The sequence below is a fragment of the Jaculus jaculus genome, chromosome 20 (assembly GCF_020740685.1).
Source record: "Jaculus jaculus isolate mJacJac1 chromosome 20, mJacJac1.mat.Y.cur, whole genome shotgun sequence".
NCBI classification, from domain to species: domain Eukaryota; kingdom Metazoa; phylum Chordata; class Mammalia; order Rodentia; family Dipodidae; genus Jaculus; species Jaculus jaculus.
Window position 1 is genome coordinate 23,898,445 of NC_059121.1, and position 23,556 is coordinate 23,922,000.

General features: G+C 46.8%; 1 protein-coding gene across 1 annotated transcript in view; it reads right to left on the minus strand.

The window, feature by feature from the left end:
• Positions 1–1,681: 1,681 nt before the first annotated feature.
• Positions 1,682–23,556, minus strand: part of Ndufs4 (NADH:ubiquinone oxidoreductase subunit S4) — a 74,506-nt gene continuing 52,631 nt past the window's right edge. The window contains exons 3-5 of the mRNA XM_004664946.2: positions 20,501–20,673; positions 14,990–15,063; positions 1,682–1,869 (exon numbers count right to left, since the gene is read on the minus strand). Coding sequence (XP_004665003.1) covers positions 1,766–1,869; positions 14,990–15,063; positions 20,501–20,673 — 351 coding nt within the window. The 3' untranslated portion in view covers positions 1,682–1,765. The remainder of the gene's footprint in view (positions 1,870–14,989; positions 15,064–20,500; positions 20,674–23,556) is intronic.

Consider the following 23,556-nt stretch of genomic DNA (forward strand, 5'->3'; position numbering starts at 1 on the left):
TAGCTGCACAGTTTACAAAACAATTACCTTGCACAGCTGTAATTATGATTCCTCAAACTTTTATTTTTCATTTGAAGTAAGATTGTAATAGTGCTTATTAAAATGTGTTTTTCTTTGAAACAAAGTTCAAGATAGTCAACATATATATGTATGTTATAAAAATAATATGCCTGCAGTAATTTTTCAAGCAGTATATTAGAAGTTAAAATAAGAACCCTTCCCTTACTATTTTCTCAAACGAATGATAATCATTAAAATCACCTATCTTTCTCATAATATTCTGGGTATGTGCACACAACCACTTGATGGCCCATTTCATTCCCCCACGTACCATGTATTCTTTTTCTTTCCCTGCTTACTGATATCCCTTGGACGCCCTCCCTAAAAGGTCCAACATACCTTGTTCTTAGCAGCTATGTAACACTCCACCTCCATTCCTCTGTTCACAGAAATTCAGGTTGTTTCAACTTACTGGTTTTTAGAAACAATTCTGTAATAAGTATCTGTATATTATCTTCTACATAGAGCTAGGCTATTTGCCAAGAGACAGAACTTTAAAATTAAATGGAATACACATTTATTATTATTAATTTTTACTTTTTGTTTTTTCAAGGTAGGGTCTTGCTCTAGAGCCCAGGCTGACCTGGAATTAGTCTCAGGGTGGCCTCAAACTCACGGTGATCCTCGTACCACTGCCTCCCATGTGCTGGGATTAAAGGCGTGCGCCACCATTCCTGGCTTGGATTTAGTATTTTTTAAAAGACTGCCAGTACACTCAGTACCAAAACAGACTCATATAGATTTACTCGCTGATGAACTTTGTTGCACTAGATCAATGTGCTAATATTGTTTTTTTTTTTTTTTTGTGACAGGCAATTGTGAGACAATATAAACTTTGAAGCACTGAAAAACGTGTGAATCATCCAGAGAAGTTATCTGCCATCAAGGAACCCATTTCTTTATAGCTACAGTGAGCATCAGGCTGTATGGGCTCACAGACAGATACATGGGTGTCAACACCGTCGTGGCATCTGCGACCACTGTGAGCCTGAGCATGCCACCTTGTCCTTTCAGGTCTCCAACTGTGCTTTTGCTGTGCAGTGCCAAAAAGTAACAGTGAGATCTTGACAAACTTCAGAGGGGTTGTGTTCAAAGTGTCTGCCAAGGAGCCCAGCGAGAGCATGCGCTGGTTTCTTAGTCACTGAAAACTTCGAGCTAGCTGGGCGTGGTGGCACACGCCTTTAATTCCAGCACGGGAGGCAGAGGTAGGAGAACTGCCACGAGGTGGAGGCCACCCTGACACTAGAGTGGATTCCAGGCCAGCCCGGGCTAGAGCGAGACCCTACCTCAAAAAGAAAACAAGAAAGAATTCCAATTAGTGAGGAAAGACTCGGGTTTGGGTTCGTGGGACTGCTGTGTTCCACACCTCTACCTGTGGCGTAACTTTGAAGAAGGCCTGTCAGGATGGCGGGAAGCTATGAACACAACTGGCTCAGGAACGACTGTAAAAGCAGAGCAGAAAAGAGCCAGGTTGCAGATGGCCTCAGGCGCTCCTCTAACAGACTTGGAGCACGGTAATTTTCTTGAGGTACGATCGCCTCAAATCCCCTCTCCACACAGGAAATCGTAATGTGTTAATGCGAGACAACAGGAAACACTAAACAGAAACTGCAGAAACGTGGCAGATTCGAGGCCAAGTTTATTAGGAGGTTCAGAGACGTGCACGCATGGTGTACGAGCACTGCTCAGCTGACGTCAGGCACCCCTATTTTGTGGACACTCTTGTTCTTTTGTTCCAGGAGAAATTTGCACCGTAAGACTTAGACTTGGGTTTCGGAACCTTCCTCTCTTCCACATCATAGCTCCACCCTAGGGTGAAAAACGAGAGAAAGAAAGACTCGGTAAGCCACCCACAGGAGGAGCTCGAGCACGGGCCTGCGCACAGACAGCAGAGGCAGACTTCACACGCATTCCTGCATTTCTTATTTACTGACCTACTTGAGAGAAGTAGAGAGAGAATGGGCGCACCAGGGCCTCCAGCCACTGCAGATGAACTCCACATGCACGCGCCCCCTTGTGCATCTGGCTAGCGTGGGTCCTGGGGAATTGAACCTGGGTTCTTAGGCTTTGCAGGCAAGGGCCCTAACTGCTAAGCCATCCCTCCAGGCAAGAGTCCAAGCGCTGTCTGCGGATGGCTTCTCGTTTCTCAAAGGTGTGACCTGTGATTCCTCCCTTACCCACTACTACTAGCACGAGTCCTGATGGCTATGGATGATCTGAAAACTAGGTTTCTCTATGTGGTTCAACACGCTCCTCTCTCTTCACTATAATGAGGAAGATTAAACAATATACCTCATCTCACAGTAACAGAACCTGGTGCCTTTTCAACAGCTTGGACCTCATCGGAGATCGGAGGAGGCACACCGGCTGGAATGGACCTGAGGGACGGACAGCCTGTCCAGCCTCCTCGCTGGGATAATGGGCCGGACTCAGGAGCACCTGGTAACGATGCCGCTCTTAGGCATGACCAACATCCAGTTGGCTCAGACTTTCTGGTGGGGACTTAAGAAATTCCACTTAAACTTAATGCCAAGAAAATGAGGCTCAAAAAACAAGAGAAGTGGTCCAAAATGTCCATGTGAGGTCTAGGGAGGTGGACACAACGCACACCGGCCACACAAGTGTGAGGACTGGCCCTCGGGTTACGGTGGCCAGCGCAGAGGCAGAAACGGGGTCACCAGGGCAAGTTGCCTCGCCAGATGAGCGGGAGACTGAGCCCGGCTGAGACCTCGCATCAGTACAAAGAGTGGAGTGTCCCTGGGGAAGACACTCACTGTCACCTCTGGTCTCGTGTGCTCACACTCATGAAAACACACACACACACACACACACACACACACACACACACACACACAAACCACACACAGAGACATGAGTAAACAAACAAAGCCCAGCAAACCCTGTCTGTGCTAGGAGTTTACATCTTCTCTCCAAAGCCTTTTGAGTGTTTTGGCATTTTGAGAGCTGGATTTGTCAGTACGTTCTTGTTTGAGACCTCTTCTTTAGTTCTCCTAAGAAAAGTGATCAAATTAACATACTCCTCCTCAAACACATAATGAAGTTATCCTTTTATTCCTTTTAAGCAACCCTTATAATCTTTAATAAAATCCATTTTTCCGTCATTCTCTCTTGGGACTTTCTTCAAATAATTCATCTTGAAACATGTTTCATGGTAATCATATATACAATGTATAAGCTGCATATTGTATAGTCAAAAGAAGTGAATGTCTTGATCTCACAAGTTCTGAAGAATTCTAGCATCCCTTCATGAGTTGAGTACTTCCTGCCCCGATGCTTATGTCTCGGCATCCCTGAGCTGGAATCCACCTTCGCCACACAAGCACGACTTCTGAAGCTCAAGCCCAAGCCCGGTACGGGTTGTCCGAAAAGGGAAGGCCCGACTTGAGGACTGTTTGCAGGTGTGTGTGCGTGTGTGTGTGGCACTAACACCTACGGCCCGACTTTAGTATTGTGTGCGTGTGTGCGCACCTGTGTGTGACTGGGGAGGCCACATGCTGACACGCGTGTCTTGTCTTCATCGCTTTCACCTTTATTTTCCTGAAGAGGGTCTCTCACTAGAGCCCAAAGCTTATCAACACCCCGAGTCTAGCTAGCCAGCTTGCCAAGGGGATTTCCTATCCCTACCTCTTAATGCTTGGGGAAACATGGGGCCTCCACGCCCACCCAACATTCATGTGGGTGCTGGGATCCAAATTCAGCTCCCCAAGCTTGCAAAGAGAGCACTTTATGCACTTGGCCAGCTTCTCAGCGCCTTACTGCAGTCTTTTAGAGGATTTTAAGTGGACGAGGACGCTACATTGCCCCTGGCAGAACTCTACCTAGGTTCAAAGCTCAATGGCTATAAGGACATGGGAAAGCAGTAAGGCAAATTAAACATCAGATATAGTAGAGAAAACGCCTATTCAGTTCACTCGTTCAACACGACTTTGTTCTCAAGCTGACCAAGAAACCGTACTTCTCTGAACGTAAGTGGAGAAGGCCCGTTGAAGACTACAGCAATGCACACTCGATACTAAAAGGACAGGAGACATGTAACTCTCTCGCTCTCTCTCTCTGGATTTTCTACCACTCAGAAAACTTTCTTTTTCACTATGTTAGAGCTGTTATAAGAAAACTGCTCTTTTTTGGGACATAAGGCTCTGCTTACATTTGCAAGCATACCCATTCCAAAACATCAGCGCTGGAGAGATGGCTCAGCAGTTAAGGCGCTTGCCCGCAAAGCCTAATGACCCTGGTTCAATTCCCCAGGACCCATGTAAAGCCAGATGCTCATACTGGCACATGCATCTGGAGTTTGTCTGCAGTGGCTGAAGGCCCTGGAGTGCCCATTCTCTCTCTCTCTCTCTCCCTCTTCAAATAAATAAAATTTAAAAACCAAACCAAACCAAACCCTCTACCGCAGCGTGCTTGGAAGGGCGGTTACTGGCCTCGCTATACTGACGCCAGGGTTATTAGCACAACGGACACTGCACTTCAGCTGACACGCAATGACCCGGAGAACTTGAACAGCACTTGAAAGACACTGAACACACTCAGCAATGGGCAAGGTACAGGAAGTATACTTTTGCTTTTTCTCATTTTAAATGTTTTCCTAACAAGGAAGAGTGAAATATATTTTGTGGGAGAGCATAAAAATTTTTACTTGTAAATTTTTGAAATGCCCGAATTCCTATACGGTCCGCTTTTCCACTCTACGGTGTGCGCACGTGTACGACGCACACCTTGTGCTTCGGGGCGGCAGAGGCAGCGAAGCCTGCACTAGGAACGCCTCTGCGAGACGACAATGGGCCCATAGGCTGCCTTGCTCGGCACTCCAAACCAGCCCGGGCTCTTCCCAGCTGCGCAGCAAGAAGATCAAGGGGGCTGCCCAGGGATGGGGGACGCCCCCTTCCTCGGAGGAGGGCAGCCATATGGTGCGGATTAGCCGCCCCCAGGCAGCGGCGCAGGCGTGATGAGGAGCTGCCGGCTGCCCTGCGTGCTCTCAACGTCCAGCTCGAGTCCAGAGGTACATCTGGAACATGCTCAGTCAACTTTAATGGGAGCCTTAACAGCCAATGTCCAGTTTCTTTTGCAAAAAAATATGCCCCATTCACTTTGTAGCTCACTACATTGTGGCTAGGGAATTCTATTTCCTGATTTGACTTTAGCAATCTTTTCAAATCACAAAAACAGAGCTCCTGATCAAAACCGGACCACAGTTAACTTATGACAGAAAAGGAAAATTCTATTCATTTTTATTTCCAGAAACATTCCATTTCTGGTCCAGTAATACAAAACGTTTATCACCGCTAGTACACAGATTCTAGTCCTGTGAAGTCTTTCTCCTTTAATGACATAATCGCAAACCCTGGCAAGGATCACATGCAGCAAACGTGCGCAACAGGATGTCACTGCGACCTGTGGGTTAGGACAGCACAGCGCTGCGGTGTTTCGAGGAGGAGGGACATCAGGACGTGGAAGGGCTCCGGTTCCTGCTTAGATTCTACCGATACTCGCCCTGGCTGAAAGCGGAGCACGCCACTGGAGAACAGCTCCTCAGAACTGCACTGCACAAACCCTCTTTGAAATGACCAAGTAGCCAACGCAGTGATCAGGGCGACAAAGTTTACATTAAGAGCATTTTGGATCTCTTGTGGGAAAATATTATGAAAGGGCCATAACAACAAGGACAAAGCAATTCTTTTTGATTTGAACCAGCAAATAAGGCTAGATATGAGGAACTTGAGATACTGATTAGATTAAAACCCTGTATGTGATGGACCAGTGACATCCTCTGAAATAACAACAAAACCCTTGAATGTCATGGTCCATGGTCTCTTTAAGTTTTACCTTTGAAAATCATACAGTAGCCATACAGTATTAGTATTATTTCCAAAGCAGTATCTGGAAGCACGCTACTCAGAATTTGCCAGAAAACAAATCGAAACAATGATCAATTACTGTGGCTTTGTGTTGTGAATGCACAGGTGAAAACCAGTTATTGGAGATTTAGAACACATTATTCTGAAGAAGGAAATTATATGCAAATAGCCAAATTTCATGAGCAGAGATTCTGGCTTCTGCACAGGAAGTCCCAGAAAACACTATACCCTAGGAACCATTAGGAAAACATCATTTCAGCATTCCAAAAGGGCATCTACGGGACAAGCCCTCCCCCACGGCATCGACATCTCTTCCCTGTTTCCCAGCTTTCTGACACTAAGGACTGGGAAGAAAGAGCCATGCAGGAGAAACAACACAAAGAACAGTGTAAGCTGTAGGCACAATAACTCTAAGTTGTGGACTCACCAATCAGTAAGAAAGTACCCCGACCTCGCATGTGAACTCACCAACTCAGTAGGGAATAACCCCAACCTCGCCTGTGAACTCAACTCAAAAAGGAAGAACCCCAGCCTCGCCTGTGAACTCAACTCAGTAAGGAAGAACCCCAACCTCGCCTGTGAACTCAGCTCAGTAAGGAAGAACCCCAACCTCGCCTGTGAACTCAACTCAGTAAGGAAGAACCCCAACCTCACCTGTGAACTCAGCTCAGTAAGGAAGAACCCCAACCTCGCCTGTGAACTCAGCTCAGTAAGGAAGAACCCCAGTCTCGCCTGTGAACTCAGCTCAGTAAGGAAGAACCCCAACCTCGTCTGTGAACTCAGCTCAGTAAGGAGGAACCCCAACCTCACCTGTGAACTCAACTCAGAAAGGAAGGACCCCAGCCTCGCCTGTGAACTCAACTCAGTAAGGAAGAACCCCAGCCTCGCCTGTGAACTCAACTCAGTAAGGAAGGACCCCAACCTCGCCTGTGAACTCAACTCAGTAAGGAAGGACCCCAACCTCGCCTGTGAACTCAGCTCAGTAAGGAAGAACCCCAGCCTCGCCTGTGAACTCAGCTCAGTAAGGAAGAACCCCAGCCTCGCCTGTGAACTCAACTCAGTAAGGAAGAACCCCAACCTCGCCTGTGAACTCACCAACTCAGTAAGGAAGAACCCCAGCCTCGCCTGTGAACTCAGCTCAGTAAGGAAGAACCCCAGCCTCGCCTGTGAACTCAACTCAGTAAGGAAGGACCCCAGCCTCGCCTGTGAACTCAACTCAGTAAGGAAGGACCCCAACCTCGCCTGTGAACTCAACTCAGTAAGGAAGGACCCCAGCCTCGCCTGTGAACTCAACTCAGTAAGGAAGGACCCCAGTCTCGCCTGTGAACTCAGCTCAGTAAGGAAGTACCCCAGCCTCGCCTGTGAACTCAGCTCAGTAAGGAAGAACCCCAGTCTCGCCTGTGAACTCAGCTCAGTAAGGAAGAACCCCAGTCTCGCCTGTGAACTCAGCTCAGTAAGGAAGAACCCCAACCTCACCTGTGAACTCAGCTCAGTAAGGAAGAACCCCAGTCTCGCCTGTGAACTCAGCTCAGTAAGGAAGAACCCCAACCTCGCCTGTGAACTCAACTCAGTAAGGAAGAACCCCAGCCTCGCCTGTGAACTCAGCTCAGTAAGGAAGAACCCCAACCTCGCCTGTGAACTCAACTCAGTAAGGAAGTACCCCAACCTCGCCTGTGAACTCAGCTCAGTAAGGAGGAACCCCAACCTCGCCTGTGAACTCAGCTCAGTAAGGAGGAACCCCAACCTTGCCTATGAACTCAGCTCAGTAAGGAAGTACCCCAACCTCGCCTGTGCACTCAGCTCAGTAAGGAAGAACCTCAGCCGTTGTCCTTCTGTGGTGTTTTATGAGAGGCACAGAGGGAAAGCCTGAATCACCTAACACACAAGGCCGCAGCTGAGGTCACACAAGGTAAGGTCCTGCCTTCTGGCTTCAACCCTCCCCATGTTAGGAAGTATACCTTTTTTTTTTCCTAAATTTTTATTTATTTATTTATTTGAGAGTGACAGACACAGAGAGAAAGGTAGAGGGAGAGAGGGAATGGGCACGCCAGGGCTTCCAGCCTCTGCAAACGAACTCCAGACGCATGCACCCCCTTGTGCATCTGGCTAACGTGGGACCTGGGGAACCGAGCCTCGAACCGGGGTCCTTAGGCTTCACAGGCAAGTGCTTAACCGCTAAGCCATCTCTCCAGCCCAGGAAGTATACTTTTTAAGGCCTATTTAGAGTCACATTTTTGTGTTTTGGTTCTTATGCATGGTTGGTTTCATTGCTTTGAAAGGTTCTTACCACTGTGCTAGAAGACCACACTATAGGGGTTAGACAAGCTGTGCGAAGTTAGCATGCCGCGGGTCTCAAGTTCAGTGTGCCTGAGCTAACAAACTACATCCAGCAGAGCGTCTCTGACAGGAGCACAGACAAGCGTGTGTAAGCAGAGGCCTCTGGGAACCCACCGCTGTATCAGTCAGGTAAGCGATTAGAACTGGCAGGTAAGTTCTGTCCTACGTTGTGATTTAACTTGCACTTCACACCCACCTGCCTCAATCCCAGAAATAACAGCATCTCCATTTGCTAATTCATGTAGTCTTGGTTTCTGAATTAGTTATAACAAATCTAGCTGGCTCTTTTGTGAACTCAATTACTCAGTAAGTAGGCAATACCCCAAACATACTCATCCTTTTGTGGGTTATAAATTTTTCAACCCATGTTAGAATCATATCTGCCTTTTCCTGGAAGCCTTGTCTTAATATCTTGAAGGTCTCCATGATAAGTTCAATGGATTCACCCACCAAGGCAAGCATACTTCTTCACCAAAAGATTACATACCTATGCTTAGTCCTGCACATGGTTCTACTTGGTTCCAACAGGCGAATCCAAAGAAGCAAGAGATTATTACTAACTCTGTTTTCAAATTAGCCACTAATTTGATGAATTGATTTTACAATCTACTTGATAATATAATGAAGAGATAAATCATTATCTATTCTCTGTTGGGTGAAAGAAGACAAAGAATCTGGTTAATATTCTCTACTGTGAGCTTCTTTAATCAGGCTGGAGAGATGGCTTAGTGGTTACGGTGCTTGCTTGGAAAGCCAAAGAACCTTGGTTCAACTCTCCACGACCCATGTAAGTCAGATGCACATGTGTTTGGAGTTTGTTTGCAGTGGCTAGAGGCCCTGGCACACCCATTCTCTCTCTCTCTAATAAATAAATAAAAATAAAATACTAAAAGTTTTAATTGAAAGGCTAGGCAGATGGCTCAGCAGTTAAAGGTGCTTGCAAAGCCTAACAGCCTGAGATCAATTCCCCAGTACCCACATAAAGCTAGATGTACAAAGTGGCACATGCATTTGGAGTTTGCTTGTAGTGGCTGGAGGACCTGGTGTAGCCATTCCCACTCTCTTTCTCTCTGCCTGCTTCTCTCTCTCATAATAAAATATTTTTAAAGGTAGCAAATAAATAACATAAAGAAATGTTATTAAATAAACTATCCCCAAAATTCCCAGAAAGCAAGAAAGTTGAATTTCTAATATTTTCAATATGCTAGATTTAAAAAATACTAACAAAATTGGTTTGCCTAGAAAAACTGTGAGATTCAGCTTACCCCAGAAAGGATGGCAATCATCAAAAAATTAAGGAGAGGTTGTGTGGAAAGAGGAACCCTCAATTCACTGCTGGTGGGAGTGCAAACCTGTACAACCATTACAGAAATCAACAGGGAAACTCCTGAAAAAGATGGAGGGAAGACAGAGCTACCCACTGAGCCAGCTGCCCCTCGACTGGGCACCTACTCTAAAGTTCTATGCCGCCCTGCAGAGATATTTACTCTAACATGTTTATAGCGGCTCAACTCATAATAGCTAAGAACTGGAATCAACCCAGATGCCCATTGTTTTATGAGTGGATAATGAAGATGTGGTACATATACGCAATGGAATTCTACTCAGCCGTAAGGAAACATGACATACTGAAATTTGTAGGAAAACGGACAGACATGGAACAGATCATACTAAGCAAACTCACCAAAGCACAGAAAGACAAGTGACACATGTCCTATTTTTTTTTTTTCCTTTTTCAAGGTAAGGTCTCACTCTGGCCCAGGCTGACCTCTCAGGGTGGCCTCGAACTCACCGTGATCCTCCTACCTCTGCCTCCCGAGTGCTGGGATTAAAGGCGTGTGCCACCACACCCGGCTACATGTTCTATTTTATCTAAGGTTCCTAACCTGGAACACCTGGAGTTGCAGGTATACCTGACACGCAACTCGAGATAACAGGGATGGAAGTTTTTTTGGGGAAATGGAATGGAAGGGAGAGGGAAGATATATACACACACAAAAAAAATCCAAAATGAATTTGTTCCAAAGCAATTTTTCTGCTGGACAGCAAACTAAACGATACATCCCTCAACAGGAGTATGCAGGAATTGTCTGGCAAGAAAGAAGGTTCCTGAAGAGGGTGGGATGGAGCCGAACCCTGAAACACCTGGCTCTGGCTTCTAACTCCCAGCACCAGAAATCAGCTAACATCCACACTGGGCTGTTGTGTGCTAACGGGACACCTGTGCAATCGCGGCACCTGGCCTAGGTAGGTAACTCGTTCTCTGGCTGGCTAAGAGAGCCACTGAGTAGAAGAAAGCCTCAGACGGCAGTGGGAACCGAGTCAGGGTCCTATGGAGACCAAGGTCGTGGAGTCCAATGAGAAGCCCCCACTGGTCTTTACCAAAACAGAGGCTGCACCATGAAAATCTCTCAACAATGCTTATCTCACAAACCTATGCTGAGCTCAGTCTCCTTTGGAGAATCTGTTTTCCTCTTCTGGAAGGCAGTGAGAACTGAGAGAGAAAGCACACAGCAGCCAGGGCCCGGGCGAAGCCACAGAGGAACTGGCGAGGTGAGCGAGAGCTGTTTCCGTGGTGAGCCTGGCAACCCGTGCCAGGGGCATGGAGACACGGTGAGGACACTCACAACGCAACGGAGCAGAAGTCCAGACCCTGCCGAGGGCGCAGCACTACCGCCGATTTAAAGCACACCCCCCGCGGCCTGGGGAACTCTGCGGAAGAGGTGCGGGAACGTAAGAGCCGCGGTTGACGGGCACATCCACAGGCCCTGCCCTACATGACCGGCTGCTGCTCTCCCATCTCAAAACCCACAACCCCGTGGTAGATGCCAGTGAAGCACTGAGGAAGGCCCCAGCGGAATGGGGGCAGGAGGAGGGAGAAGAGGTACCAACTTGTGATGAGTCTTGACGAAGCTTCTACTCAAAACTGGCTTGTAAACGTGCTGTGCGTGTGTCACGGGGGCCGCGGAGGGCGGCGGGCGGCGTCCCGTCCCTCCTGGCTGGTTACTTTACTCAGGCAGGCCCCGCCCTGCTGCTTCCCGAACCTGTTCTGCCTTGACCGTCTCCCACAGGCACAGCCGGATTTCAGAAGCTGCCGCGGCTTCTGGATTTTCACGGGACCCAAAGTCAGGTTCTCAGAGTCAGGCAGCAAGTGCTTTATTTATCCCCGGAGCCTTCTCCCCAGCCCTAGAAAGTTTTCTTTCTTTCTTTCTTTCTTTCTTTCTTTCTTTCTTTCTTTCTTTCTTTCTTTCTTTCTTTCTTTCTTTCTTTCTTTCTTTCTTTCTTTCCTCCCTCCCTCCCTCCCTCCCTCCCTACCTCCTTTCTTTCTTTCTTTCTTTCTTTTTTGAGATAGGGTCTCTCTCTCTAGCCCTGGAATTCACTATAGAGTCTCAGGCTGGCCTTGAACTCACAGCGATCCTCCTAACTCAGCCTCCTGAGTGTCTTCACGGGAGGAAAGAAGGAGAGCTTTTGGTAGGAGGCCTCCAGAAACGGACGCCATACAGAAGGAAGGCACCAAGCTCCAGTGGGCCTGCTTTCAAACTGTCAGGGAGCAGTGATTTTAGAGTCCTTAATCTCGTCAGAGCATTGACCAGGCAGACAGTTCCTGTGTGTTGTAGGCTAAAAATCCCCACCCCGTTAGCTCACTGTTTTCTAAGGCACGGTGCCCTAAGCGTTCCCAAGCTAAATTTTCTACCGACTCTTCCCTGGGGAGGCAAAAATGAAGGGAGTTCAGCAGCAGCGGTGACTAGCTCACATCGACAATTCTTGTGACAACCTAGAGACTAACTGGGGAATGAACAGCTGAATTTGATTTCCTATTAAGCTGATGTTACAGACTCAGATGAATGAATCATCTTCCAGGTGTGAGACATGAACTATGGTAGGCTGGAAGGATGATGGAAACAGTAATAGAAATGTTGAATTAAAATATTATTCTTAATAGAAATAAGTCTGGTATTCATTTTAAATCAAAATATTAAGGACCACGAGCACTTTCAAAACAACTTTGTATCTAGGAAATTTTGAACTTGTCTGAGAAAATATTAATAAGAAATTGTATAAAATCTTATTATAAAAAGCTTTCAAAGTCATTTACAGTATAGTAAGACGTATTTATAGACTTTACACAGTATGTGTTGGATCCCATTCTCATCACTGCTCTTCTTTTAACTCATTTAATTCTCCCAACCATTTCCATTTTATATATGAGGAAATCATACAAAGTCACAATGACATACAACTGATTCACATCCAGGTAGTTTGGCTCTGAATTCTGAGGCTCGGCTGCTAGGGCAGGGCCAGCCCTCGACTTCAGTCTTGTAATCATGAGCTCTATAATACTAAGTGAGGGAGAAAAGCAAATAGTATAGGTACCATTGCAGTGCGTTCATATATGAAATATTAGATAACACTAATTTTTACATTTATATAAATATTTTATAGTAATAATACCCTTAAGACATGATCTCACTCAAATTGATAAGGAAATTAGGCTGAAATTCAAATTGACCAGAGAGAACTTAAGTATCTGTTTTTGAGTGTTAAATTGGGGAATTTCCAGTATGTTATCGTTTGGCTACTTCCACCCTATTAAAACATTCCCTGCTGGTGAGAGGAGAGGAGAAAGGATTGTAAGACTCGAAGATGAGGAGGAAGCAGGGTTCCCTCGGCGAGGCTGTAGGAGCGAGCAGGAGCTTGGGGAGGGCAGGCTTCGGGAGCGCCGCCCGCGGGCTGGCAGGAAGCAGCTTGTGAGCGATCCATGCTGGGCGGCTTCTGCCGTCCCCTGTGCTCCTGCACGCGCCTCTCCCCAAGTCCTACAGATAACCCAGAGACAACCCCTGGCTCATTCACAAGCTAGACTTGGGTGGGGTTCTCGCCTCTCTGGTCTGTCATTATTAGTGCTCTAGCTGGGTGAGTAACCATTCGATCACGTGTCCATGGGAAACGTGCACACAGCCTTGTCAAATAGAACGCACTAGGTACAGACATAAGCAGTGCATATGAGTGAGAGGGACACAGGCAGCATGAGTGCCCGATGGGAGGCGGCGAGGGTCAGAACTAATTATCAGTGACCGACTCCGTGTCATATCCATGTGATATTCCCACTGCATGAGGAATTCCTTCAGCTATGAAGAAACGTTAAGTCGGCTACAAAATCACTCCAAAGTCACACTGCGTCAAAGTGGAGTAGGCTCCAGCTGGGTGTGGCCGCATGTTTCATTTCCCTACATTGTGTTCACAACAGAAAATGATAAAAGGGGGAGGGGGAAATCTTTAATGCCAGCACTGAAGAGGCTGAGGTACGAGGACTGCCAAGAGTTCAAGGCCAACCTGGAGCTATAGAGTGAGTTCCAGGTCATCCAGGGCTAGAGATCCTACCTCAAAAGAAGAAGAAGAAGGGATGGGCTGGAGAGATGGCTTAGTGGTTAAGCACTTGCCTGTGAAGCCTAAGGACCCCGTTTCGAGGCTCGATTCCCCAGGTCCCACGTTAGCCAGATGCACAAGGGGGCGCACGCGTCTGGAGTTCGTTTGCAGAGGCTGGAAGCCCTAGCACGCCCATTCTCTCTCTCCCCCTCTATCTGTCTTTCTCCCTATATCTGTCACTCTCAAATAAATAAAATAAAATAAAATAAAATAAAATAAAATAAAATAAAGAAGGAAAAAAAAAGGCACTTGACATTGTGTTCAGAGCAAGGTCAATGTCAGCCAGTGGGGTGACATGGCGTCTGCAAACGCTGATGCAGATTCTTAAGCTGCATCTGTGTGGCTGTACCGTGCAGATGTCTGGAATTGTTCCTGCCACAGCTACAGAAGTACCACAGGGACACAGGTAGACTTACAGGCAATATTAGGGTGAGCACAGTAACTATTTTCAAGCACTTGAAGAACTATTGGTGGAATAATAGACATTATATTATCTTGGCTCAAAATAAGAAAGAACTTCATACTGGAGATATCTTATTCATTTAGAGTTTAAATAACCAAATGTTAGTGATTTTGAAAGAGTCAGAAACAAGGTAGGTACTACATAAATGTGATCTTTTATTAATTTCTTAAAACTTTTTACGATCTTATTCTCAGCCCCTACTTCAAAATAGAGCAGTTTAATTTTTACCTGGAACAACAGACCATTCCATATAAATTTTTTGTTTTGGGCAGAGAAGCATTCTAATAATGTATTAAAAAATTCTAAGAACTATGGTTAGTTTTATTGAAAGCTTTCTTTCAATTCAAATTCCATAGTCTCAAATTGTTTAACAATACAGAAAATAAAACCATATCTGACTTCTGTGTTGTTTGATTCATGCGTCGCCCATAAACTCAGGTGTCCTGAATGCTGGGTTCCCAGCTGATGGAGATTTGGGGATTAACACCTCTTGGAGGTGGTGTATTGGTGGGGGTGGGCTTATGGGTGTTATAGCCAGTCTCCCTTGCCAGTGTTTGGCACACTCTCCTGTTGCTATTGTCCACCTGATGTTGGCCAGGAGGTGATGTCCACCCGCTGATCATGCCATCATTTTCCCTGCCATCATGGAGCTTCCCCTCGAGCCTGAGAGCCAAAATAAACCTCTTTTCCCCACAAGCTGCTCTCGGTTGGGTTTTCTACCAGCGATGTGAACCTGACTGTGACAACTAGGAAAAGAAAGGGCAAGGAGGAAATGGAGAAAGGAGAGACGGGGAGGAAGGGTGGCCACGCCAGGAAATCTTACCATTTTTTTCTGCAAAGGCAACCGCATCTTCTTTCGTACTAAAGTTTAGAACCATGTTGGACAAGGGGTCAGCCCTGTAAGAAAGAATTTGCCAAGATTGAATATTAAACTTTGGCCATAACCCACCAACATTTAAAATAAAGTGCTTAACAGATAGTTGCTATAATATCAAATTAGTGTACTATTGATGGAACATTTTATTTGCAATAACTTTTTAAAATGAACAAATACGTATTTCTGTGTTAAATCTAAGAAATTTTTCTGACATGTATTACATAACAGCAAAAATTGTAACTGCGAAAACATTCAGACTACAGTGAGATGCCGTCCTGAAAAATGAAACAAAATGAAATTCAGGTATTCATTAACAATGTTTATAAACCGAATAAAAAGGAGAAAATAATGCTTTAACTTTTTTTGTTTTGAGGTTGGTCCTCACTCTAGCTCAGGCTGACCTGGAATTCACGGAGATCCTCCTTCATCTGCCTCCCGAGTGCTGGGATTAAAGGTGAGTGCCACCGTGCCCGGCTCAACAATGCTTCCACTTAAAGACCCAAGAAAATTCTCAACGTAGAAATCACTGACGACAGCATAACTGTCAGCCCGCGTCGTCCCCGGTCACAGTGACGTCGTGACGGCGGCATAACTGTCAGCCCGCGTCATCCCCGGTCACTGTGACGTCGTGACGACGGCATAACTGTCAGCCCGCGTCATCCCCGGTCACTGTGACGTCGTGACGGCGGCACACCGTGGGCGCGGTCGTCCCCGTCACTGTGACGTCGTGACGACGGCACACCGTGGGCGCGGTCGTCCCCGGTCACTGTGACGTCGTGACGGCGGCACACCGTGGGCGCGGTCGTCCCCGGTCACTGTGACGTCACGACGACGGCACACCGTGGGCGCGGTCGTCCCCGGTCACAGTGACGTCGTGACGGCGGCACAGCGTGGGCGCGGTCGTCCCCGGTCACTGTGACGTCGTGACGGCGGCACACCGTGGGCGCGGTCGTCCCCGGTCACTGTGACGTCGTGACGGCGGCACAGCGTGGGCGCGGTCGTCCCCGGTCACTGTGACGTCGAGACGGCGGCACACCGTGGGCGCGGTCATCCCCGGTCACTGTGACGTCGTGACGGCGGCACACCGTGGGCGCGGTCGTCCCCGTCACTGTGACGTCGTGACGACGGCACACCGTGGGCGCGGTCGTCCCCGGTCACTGTGACGTCGTGACGGCGGCACACCGTGGGCGCGGTCGTCCCCGGTCACTGTGACGTCGTGACGGCGGCACAGCGTGGGCGCGGTCGTCCCCGGTCACTGTGACGTCGTGACGGCGGCACACCGTGGGCGCGGTCGTCCCCGGTCACTGTGACGTCGTGACGGCGGCACAGCGTGGGCGCGGTCGTCCCCGGTCACTGTGACGTCGTGACGGCGGCACACCGTGGGCGCGGTCGTCCCCGGTCACTGTGACGTCGTGACGGCGGCACACCGTGGGCGCGGTCGTCCCCGGTCACTGTGACGTCACGACGGCGGCACACCGTGGGCGCGGTCGTCCCCGGTCACTGTGACGTCGTGACGGCGGCACACCGTGGGCGCGGTCGTCCCCGGTCACTGTGACGTCGTGACGGCGGCACAGCGTGGGCGCGGTCGTCCCCGGTCACTGTGACGTCGTGACGGCGGCACACCGTGGGCGCGGTCGTCCCCGGTCACTGTGACGTCACGACGACGGCACACCGTGGGCGCGGTCGTCCCCGGTCACTGTGACGTCACGACGGCGGCACACCGTGGGCGCGGTCGTCCCCGGTCACTGTGACGTCGTGACGGCGGCACACCGTGGGCGCGGTCGTCCCCGGTCACTGTGACGTCGTGACGGCGGCACACCGTGGGCGCGGTCGTCCCCGGTCACTGTGACGTCACGACGGCGGCACACCGTGGGCGCGGTCGTCCCCGGTCACTGTGACGTCGTGACGACGGCACACCGTGGGCGCGGTCGTCCCCGGTCACTGTGACGTCGTGACGGCGGCACACCGTGGGCGCGGTCGTCCCCGGTCACTGTGACGTCACGACGGCGGCACACCGTGGGCGCGGTCGTCCCCGGTCACTGTGACGTCATGACGACAGTTCAACTGTGAGCACGGGTCATTTTTAAATGAAATACATGACTAAGGCAAGTTTAAAAGTGAGTTCGCCATGAAGTAGAACAGTTTTGGAAGCAAGGACAGCACAGACCATGCTCCTCTTCACCAGTAAGCAAAGCACTACCAATGAGGCAAGTGGTAGGTCCGCTTCGATAACTTCTTATGGATGAGGCTGGCACGCTGTGTGGGCAGTCAGGCAATGGGAGAATTAGCAACATCTAAATTAGTGACACATCTGCTTAAATTAGATGACCTTCTGTGTCTGTGATGACATGAAGTCAATCCTTGTTTTCAGAGCTAAATGACAGATTCATAATTCTCTAATGAAAAATTAAATGCAGAGTTCCTATTTTTAGAGGATGATGAAATTAACATAAAAAGTATTAAGTCTAGAGGTCAACACCTAGTGTACACTAATATAACTGAAGAAAGCATAAATATCCTACCTGCTATGTTTAATGAATTAAAAGCCTTCTTATAGAAATGAGAAGTGAGAATTTACTAGTCTAACAAATAAGTAAGTGTGCGGACTGACTGAGGATGAGTCACCCCTGGGCCATGTTACTGGATCAAGGAGATTTAAGCAGTCAAAACTTAGGGTCAAACTGAAGTGATGATTTTCACATCTTAGGATATTTTTCAAGTTTACATAAAGATAAACCTTTACCTCTGAGTTCTAACATTTAAAGATTAAGGTAATTAAAAAAGCCTAAGAAATTTCTGCTTCAGATAAGAAATGTAAATACGTATTTAAAAATATGAAGTTAGAAATCTAAAAACAAAGATCAAGCACATTTATCATAAAATCCTACACGTAGACAAAAGCGGCCTTTCAAAATTACAAAAAAATGCTATAGATAAATAGGTGACAATAAAATTTACTCTCCACATTTAAAACATCAAAATTGTGTTCATTAGTTAAGATGGCTATTTTCTTTTGCTTCTAATGAAAAACATGGAAACATATTTGAAATCAAGTTTTTGTCACAAAATCATCACAATCACTTTACACTCTCCTCCCCTAGGAGGTGAGTGACCTTCCTATCTGCGTGGAGTGGCAGGGCCAGGACGCCTCTGCGCAGATTCAAGTCCCCCCCCCCCTTCTCTCTCTCTCTCTCTCTCTCTCTCTCTCTCTCTCTCTCGATCCTCGACATTCTTCTCGTGCTGCGCGCTGCTAAGCACAGCCTCCTCCTCCGCCAGCGCTGGCTGTCCGGGCGCCTGCCCGGTCCTCCATCCGCAGGGCCGTCTAACCAGAGGGGCTCTCCGCAGGAGTATCGGCAAACCTATTAGGGAATGCTGGGTCTTTCGAAACAAACGTATTTAGGGTTAGCATGAAGTTGTTTCTCTTTCTGCGTATCCAAGACTTCTTTGACCTACAGTAAAAATCCTTTGACATTCTTTTTCTCATTAAATGAAGCAGTTCTCTCATTAAAAAGAAAAATTCACCTGGGCGTGGTGGCACACGCCTTTAATCCCAGCACTTGGGAGGCAGAGGGAGGAGGATCACTGTGAGTTCAAGGCCACCCTGAGACTACAGAGTGAATTCCAGGTCAGCCTGGACTAGAGTAAAACCCTACACCAAAAAAAAAAAAAAAAAAAAAAAAAAGGAACATTATAAGCTAGAGATGTGTCTCTGCATTAGAGCACATGCCTACTAAGCACAAGGCCCTGGGTTTGATCCCAAGCCCCAGACAGACAGAGACAGAGACACAGACACACACACACACACACACACACACACACACACACACACACAATGATTCTACAAAGGCATCTCTATGCCTTAAAGATTTTTCCTATATTCTGCATGTTCAGATTAAATACATAATGAAGTACAAGCAGACTGAGTACCCAACTATGGTCAAGCCATTAATTTGAGATGCAAATTTAAATGATGAACTTTTAAGTAGGTAATATGAAACTTTCTACTTCCAACAATTTTAGAGTTTAAAATATGTCCTAGGAAGAAGCCACAATTCAATATCCAATTATACTATATTTTTATTATTAAAATGCTAAAGATGAAAAATGAGATCTTAATAATAGTGTCATAAAATGTTTGTTTTAATCAAAAATAGTTAAGTAAATACTTAGCCACAATTTTTCTTCCTGTAATATTCATGTTAGTGGTTGTTTCTTATTATCACAACAAAGGTAAGTATTTCTTAGATACTTAAAATGCAAAATATGCTTCAGACAAACTAGCTAGAAAAATCCTTTGGGAAAGGCATATTTGAAGTGAAATTTACCTTTGGCTGTGGTTTGAATAGAAAGTGCCCCCCCCCAGGCTGCTGCTGCGTCTGCACGCTCGGCGCCCAGCTGGAGGCGCTGTCGGGGAGCCTGTGGCGCCTCAAGAGCTGGGGCTTGCTGAGGAGGTGAGCCTCGAGGAGGCCTCGAGGTCTTAGGCTGCCTCTGCTGAGGAGGTGAGCCTCGGGGAGGCCTCGAGGTCTTGGGCTGCCTCTGCTGAGGAGGTGAGCCTCGGGGAGGCCTCGAGGTCTTGGGCTGCCTCTGCTGAGGAGGTGAGCCTCGGGGAGGCCTCGAGGTCTTGGGCTGCCTCTGCTGAGGAGGTGAGCCTCGGGGAGGCCTCGAGGTCTTGGGCTGCCTCTGCTGAGGAGGTGAGCCTCGGGGAGGCCTCGAGGTCTTGGGCTGCCTCTGCTTCCTGCTAACCCTCAGCCAGGTGAGCAGCAGAGCTCCGGCCTGCGTGTCTTCCCACCACAGGGCTGCCTGGCTGCTGGTTTAGCCAAGCTGCTGAGCTCCATGTTCCCGAACCCCGACAAACAAAATAAACGTAAGAAAGGTGGCCGACTTTCACGGTTAAGAAGTTACGGCTAGGCGTGACTTGTAACCCAGCACTCAGGAAGAAGAGGTGGGGCTGCCGCAAGTCCGAGGCCGCCTGGTCTACTTAACACAGGGAGTTCCAGGCCCACCAAAACCCTGCCTCAAAAACGTGCAAAGCAAAACGAACACGCAGACAAATCGGGGTACGGTGGTCTTCACCTGCCACAATCTCAAGGCCAGGCTGGAGGACATAGCAAGTCCTGTCTCAAGAAAAATAAATAAATAACAGCTCCTCCCAAAACCAAACCAAAGTAAGCCAAACCAAACCAAGTTAAAGTGTCAGTAGCTACTAATACCATGCATAAGTTATCACAGACTAGCACAGAGCGTTTAACACCATATTTACTGATGTTTATGATTTTATATAATTTAGAACAGTGTATGAATAACTAATACACGAATAATTATGTAAATTTATAAAAATACTATGTCTATGTTTTTATTACAGTGATACCTCTATAAGTTTGAAAATCAGGATTGTCAAATGAGAAGTCTATACTGAAAAAGCTGAAGACAAGATTCATGTCAAGCCCAAGTACTCACGTTGATGCCCAGCCCATCAAAGGGTTCTCCCATCTCTCCCTAGTATCAAATTCCATCTTCCATTTCTTCGTGTTGTTCACTCCGGACTGCATGTTATTGCGAGCAGGAACAAAGATTCTGACCCTCCTGGTCTTGATATGCTCCTCTGGAACACCAGTTAGTGTGGTGATGTCCTGAGGAAAAACAAGTAGACATGCTTCACAGCCCGCACGCCAACCACCGTGCCCTCGCTGTTCCCGTACCCACACACTTTGAGGGTTGCGAGCTGGAGGACGCGTCTTGGCCTATTTCACTACCGCCTTGAGATTTTATGATGTCAACTGATGTACACGCGAAGTTTGAGAAGCCGTGAAGGGAAACAGTAGGAAAGGAGTCATAAAAAGGCCTCTCTGCTGAGGACAGTCGGAAGCCACGGGCCAGTGCGTGCAGGCAGGTGTTCAACCCCCACCACACATGCGGCCCCACATGGCCGTTTCTCATTGTGGGACGGGGGCTCACGCATGGCCTTGAACTCACTACGGAACCAAGGATGATGTTGAACTTCAGATCCTCCTGCCACCTCTTCCCAAGCCAGCACAGCTTGTGTAAAAACTTGCAGACCATATGCTTTTATTTGGTGAGCAGATATAACTGATCAGACAAGATAAAATGTAAGGAGATAGTAAAAGAAAAGGCAGTGAAGTGACTAAATCCTAAAGAGAAAAACAAAGACCAACAACAACGATGACAAGCGGTTTCTAGGTCGAACTGCTCACAGGAAGACAGACGTTACTTCAGAGGGACATCTGACACTTTGGGGAACAAGTCAACTCCAGGAATTTACTATTCCATTTTTGGTTACCTTGGTGAACTGACACAAACCTAATCTGTAAAGATAAGCTAGAAGTTGCACAACTTTTGCAGAATGAGAAATGACAACAATCGTACCTTTTCAAACTCAGTCTACACTTTAATCCCATAACAAATGCTAGATTGGGGAACTTACAGAATTATGGTGGTCACATGGTAGTAATCAGGGCACAAAACAATAAAGTAACCAAGAGTTTAAAGCTCCACCTAGTAATATTTTATTCTACTAAGGCAAAATCACATTAGAATCATAGCAGGGCCAACGACATCATTTGTATACTTGGGATATGGCTCAGTGGCAGGACACTTGCCTAGCATGTGTGAAGCCTTGGATTCAATCTGCAACATGCCAGAAAGGGAAAACAAGTTCATCTATTAACCCAAGTAACTGCTTAAAACCAAGAAAAAGAATAAAATTGTACCAGCTTCTAGAATCTAGCGAAAACCACTCGTTTTGTGGCCTTCTCTTCCAGTGCCGTGCGCTCCAGTGCAGACTTTCTGCGCAGTTCGTTCATCTGCGTGTGACCCAGAACACCTTAGCTCCTCCTCAGCTAACGCACTCTCCACCTTCAAGAACACACCCTTCACGTCCCTCCTACTCCAGCCAGTCCTCTGCCCAACTTGGTCTTTCACCAGCTTATCTACTTAGGGAAATCACAGAGTCATCCACATAAACATTTATACAAATACGGATTTCTGATACACATCTGTATGTTAGTTCTCTCACATCTAGGATAACATGAAGATAAACTTACAACTGGGATAAAAAATGAAAACAACGCATAATAGGTACAGAATTTAAATTATGAATGTAAACTTTAACTGGTAATTTCTTTTTTAAAAAATTATTTCTTTACTTATTTGAGAGAGGAAGAGGCAGAGAGAAAGAGAGAATGGGCACACCAGGGCCTCCAGCTACTGCAAATGAACCCCTTGTGCATCTGGCCTATGTGGGTCCTGGGGGAATCAAACTGGAGTCCTTAGGCTTCGCAGGTAAATGCAGGTAAACGTGCTAAGCCACGTCCCCAGCCCATAACTGGTAAGTTCTAATTGCCAGGCTGAACTTCAGATACAATCTTAAGTCTTAGTGTGTTTTAGGAGGTGGAGGGTGAAGCGTCAGCTTCGGACACACAAGGAACGGGTTTCAATCTTCAGCACCATAGGCTGCACTGCACCCACACCACACACCACTTTAATGTTAATTCTTATTTAGTATTACGAATTGTTAGGTTAGTAACTGCGCTTTCCTTACAGTTTATTATTAGCATGCCACAGAATTAAAGGGTAAGGCAACTTCTCCGCATTCCACAGTAACTTCTCTATTCTGAGCTGAGCTCCTAACAGATTGACCTATGATATTTTATTCTTCTTTACCTGTATGAAACATTACCTCAGGAAAATGAGAGTGCTGGGAATATTAACTCTGTCTTTATATACTTCTATATTGTGATACATACAGCAAACTAAAACATACAATAAAGCTTTGAAACAATGAAATCATGTGTTTTGAATTTTATTGAAAAGTAGAAAATGACATAATTCATTTTAGGATGGAAAATCTTCAAATTAGTGTTTGCAAAATGTTGCTAAGCTCTTTAGAGTTTGAATTCGTAATTATCAATCTTTCATATCTGTTCAAATTATGGCACTTATATGTTGACATATGCCCCCAATTCAAACCATCTGCGCAATGAGTTCCTGCATTGTGAAGCCTGGCTGTCCCATGTAGAAGTACTCTGTCTGCAGAAGCCGTGTTCAGGTCCTACAGTCCAGCTGAGCTGCTGCCAAAGGCAGAAGAAAAAGGCTTGGCGTCCCTCACACACCTGACACCTCAGGGGCACAGAAGCCTGAAAGCCCTGGTCCCTGCAGACACACTCACACAGATTTCTCACACTAGCAAAATGCATGACACTATTGTTATCACTTCACCTGCACAGCTTCAGCTAATGACATAAGAACATGTTTCCAACAGACATTTCAATGGGCCTAAAGTGCTTACTGCAAGATTCTAGTAAAACAACGTAACACTTGAAAAAAAAAAATCTATTAGGCGCTATGCTGAACTGTCTTCAATACTTTTCTTTCTAACTTCACAATGAATGAGTTACCTGTGACTCAACTTTCACGAACTATATGTAAATAAAATATCTGCAAATTAAACTATGTTGAATTAATGGCATTCTCTATCTATTTCTACTTATGAAATA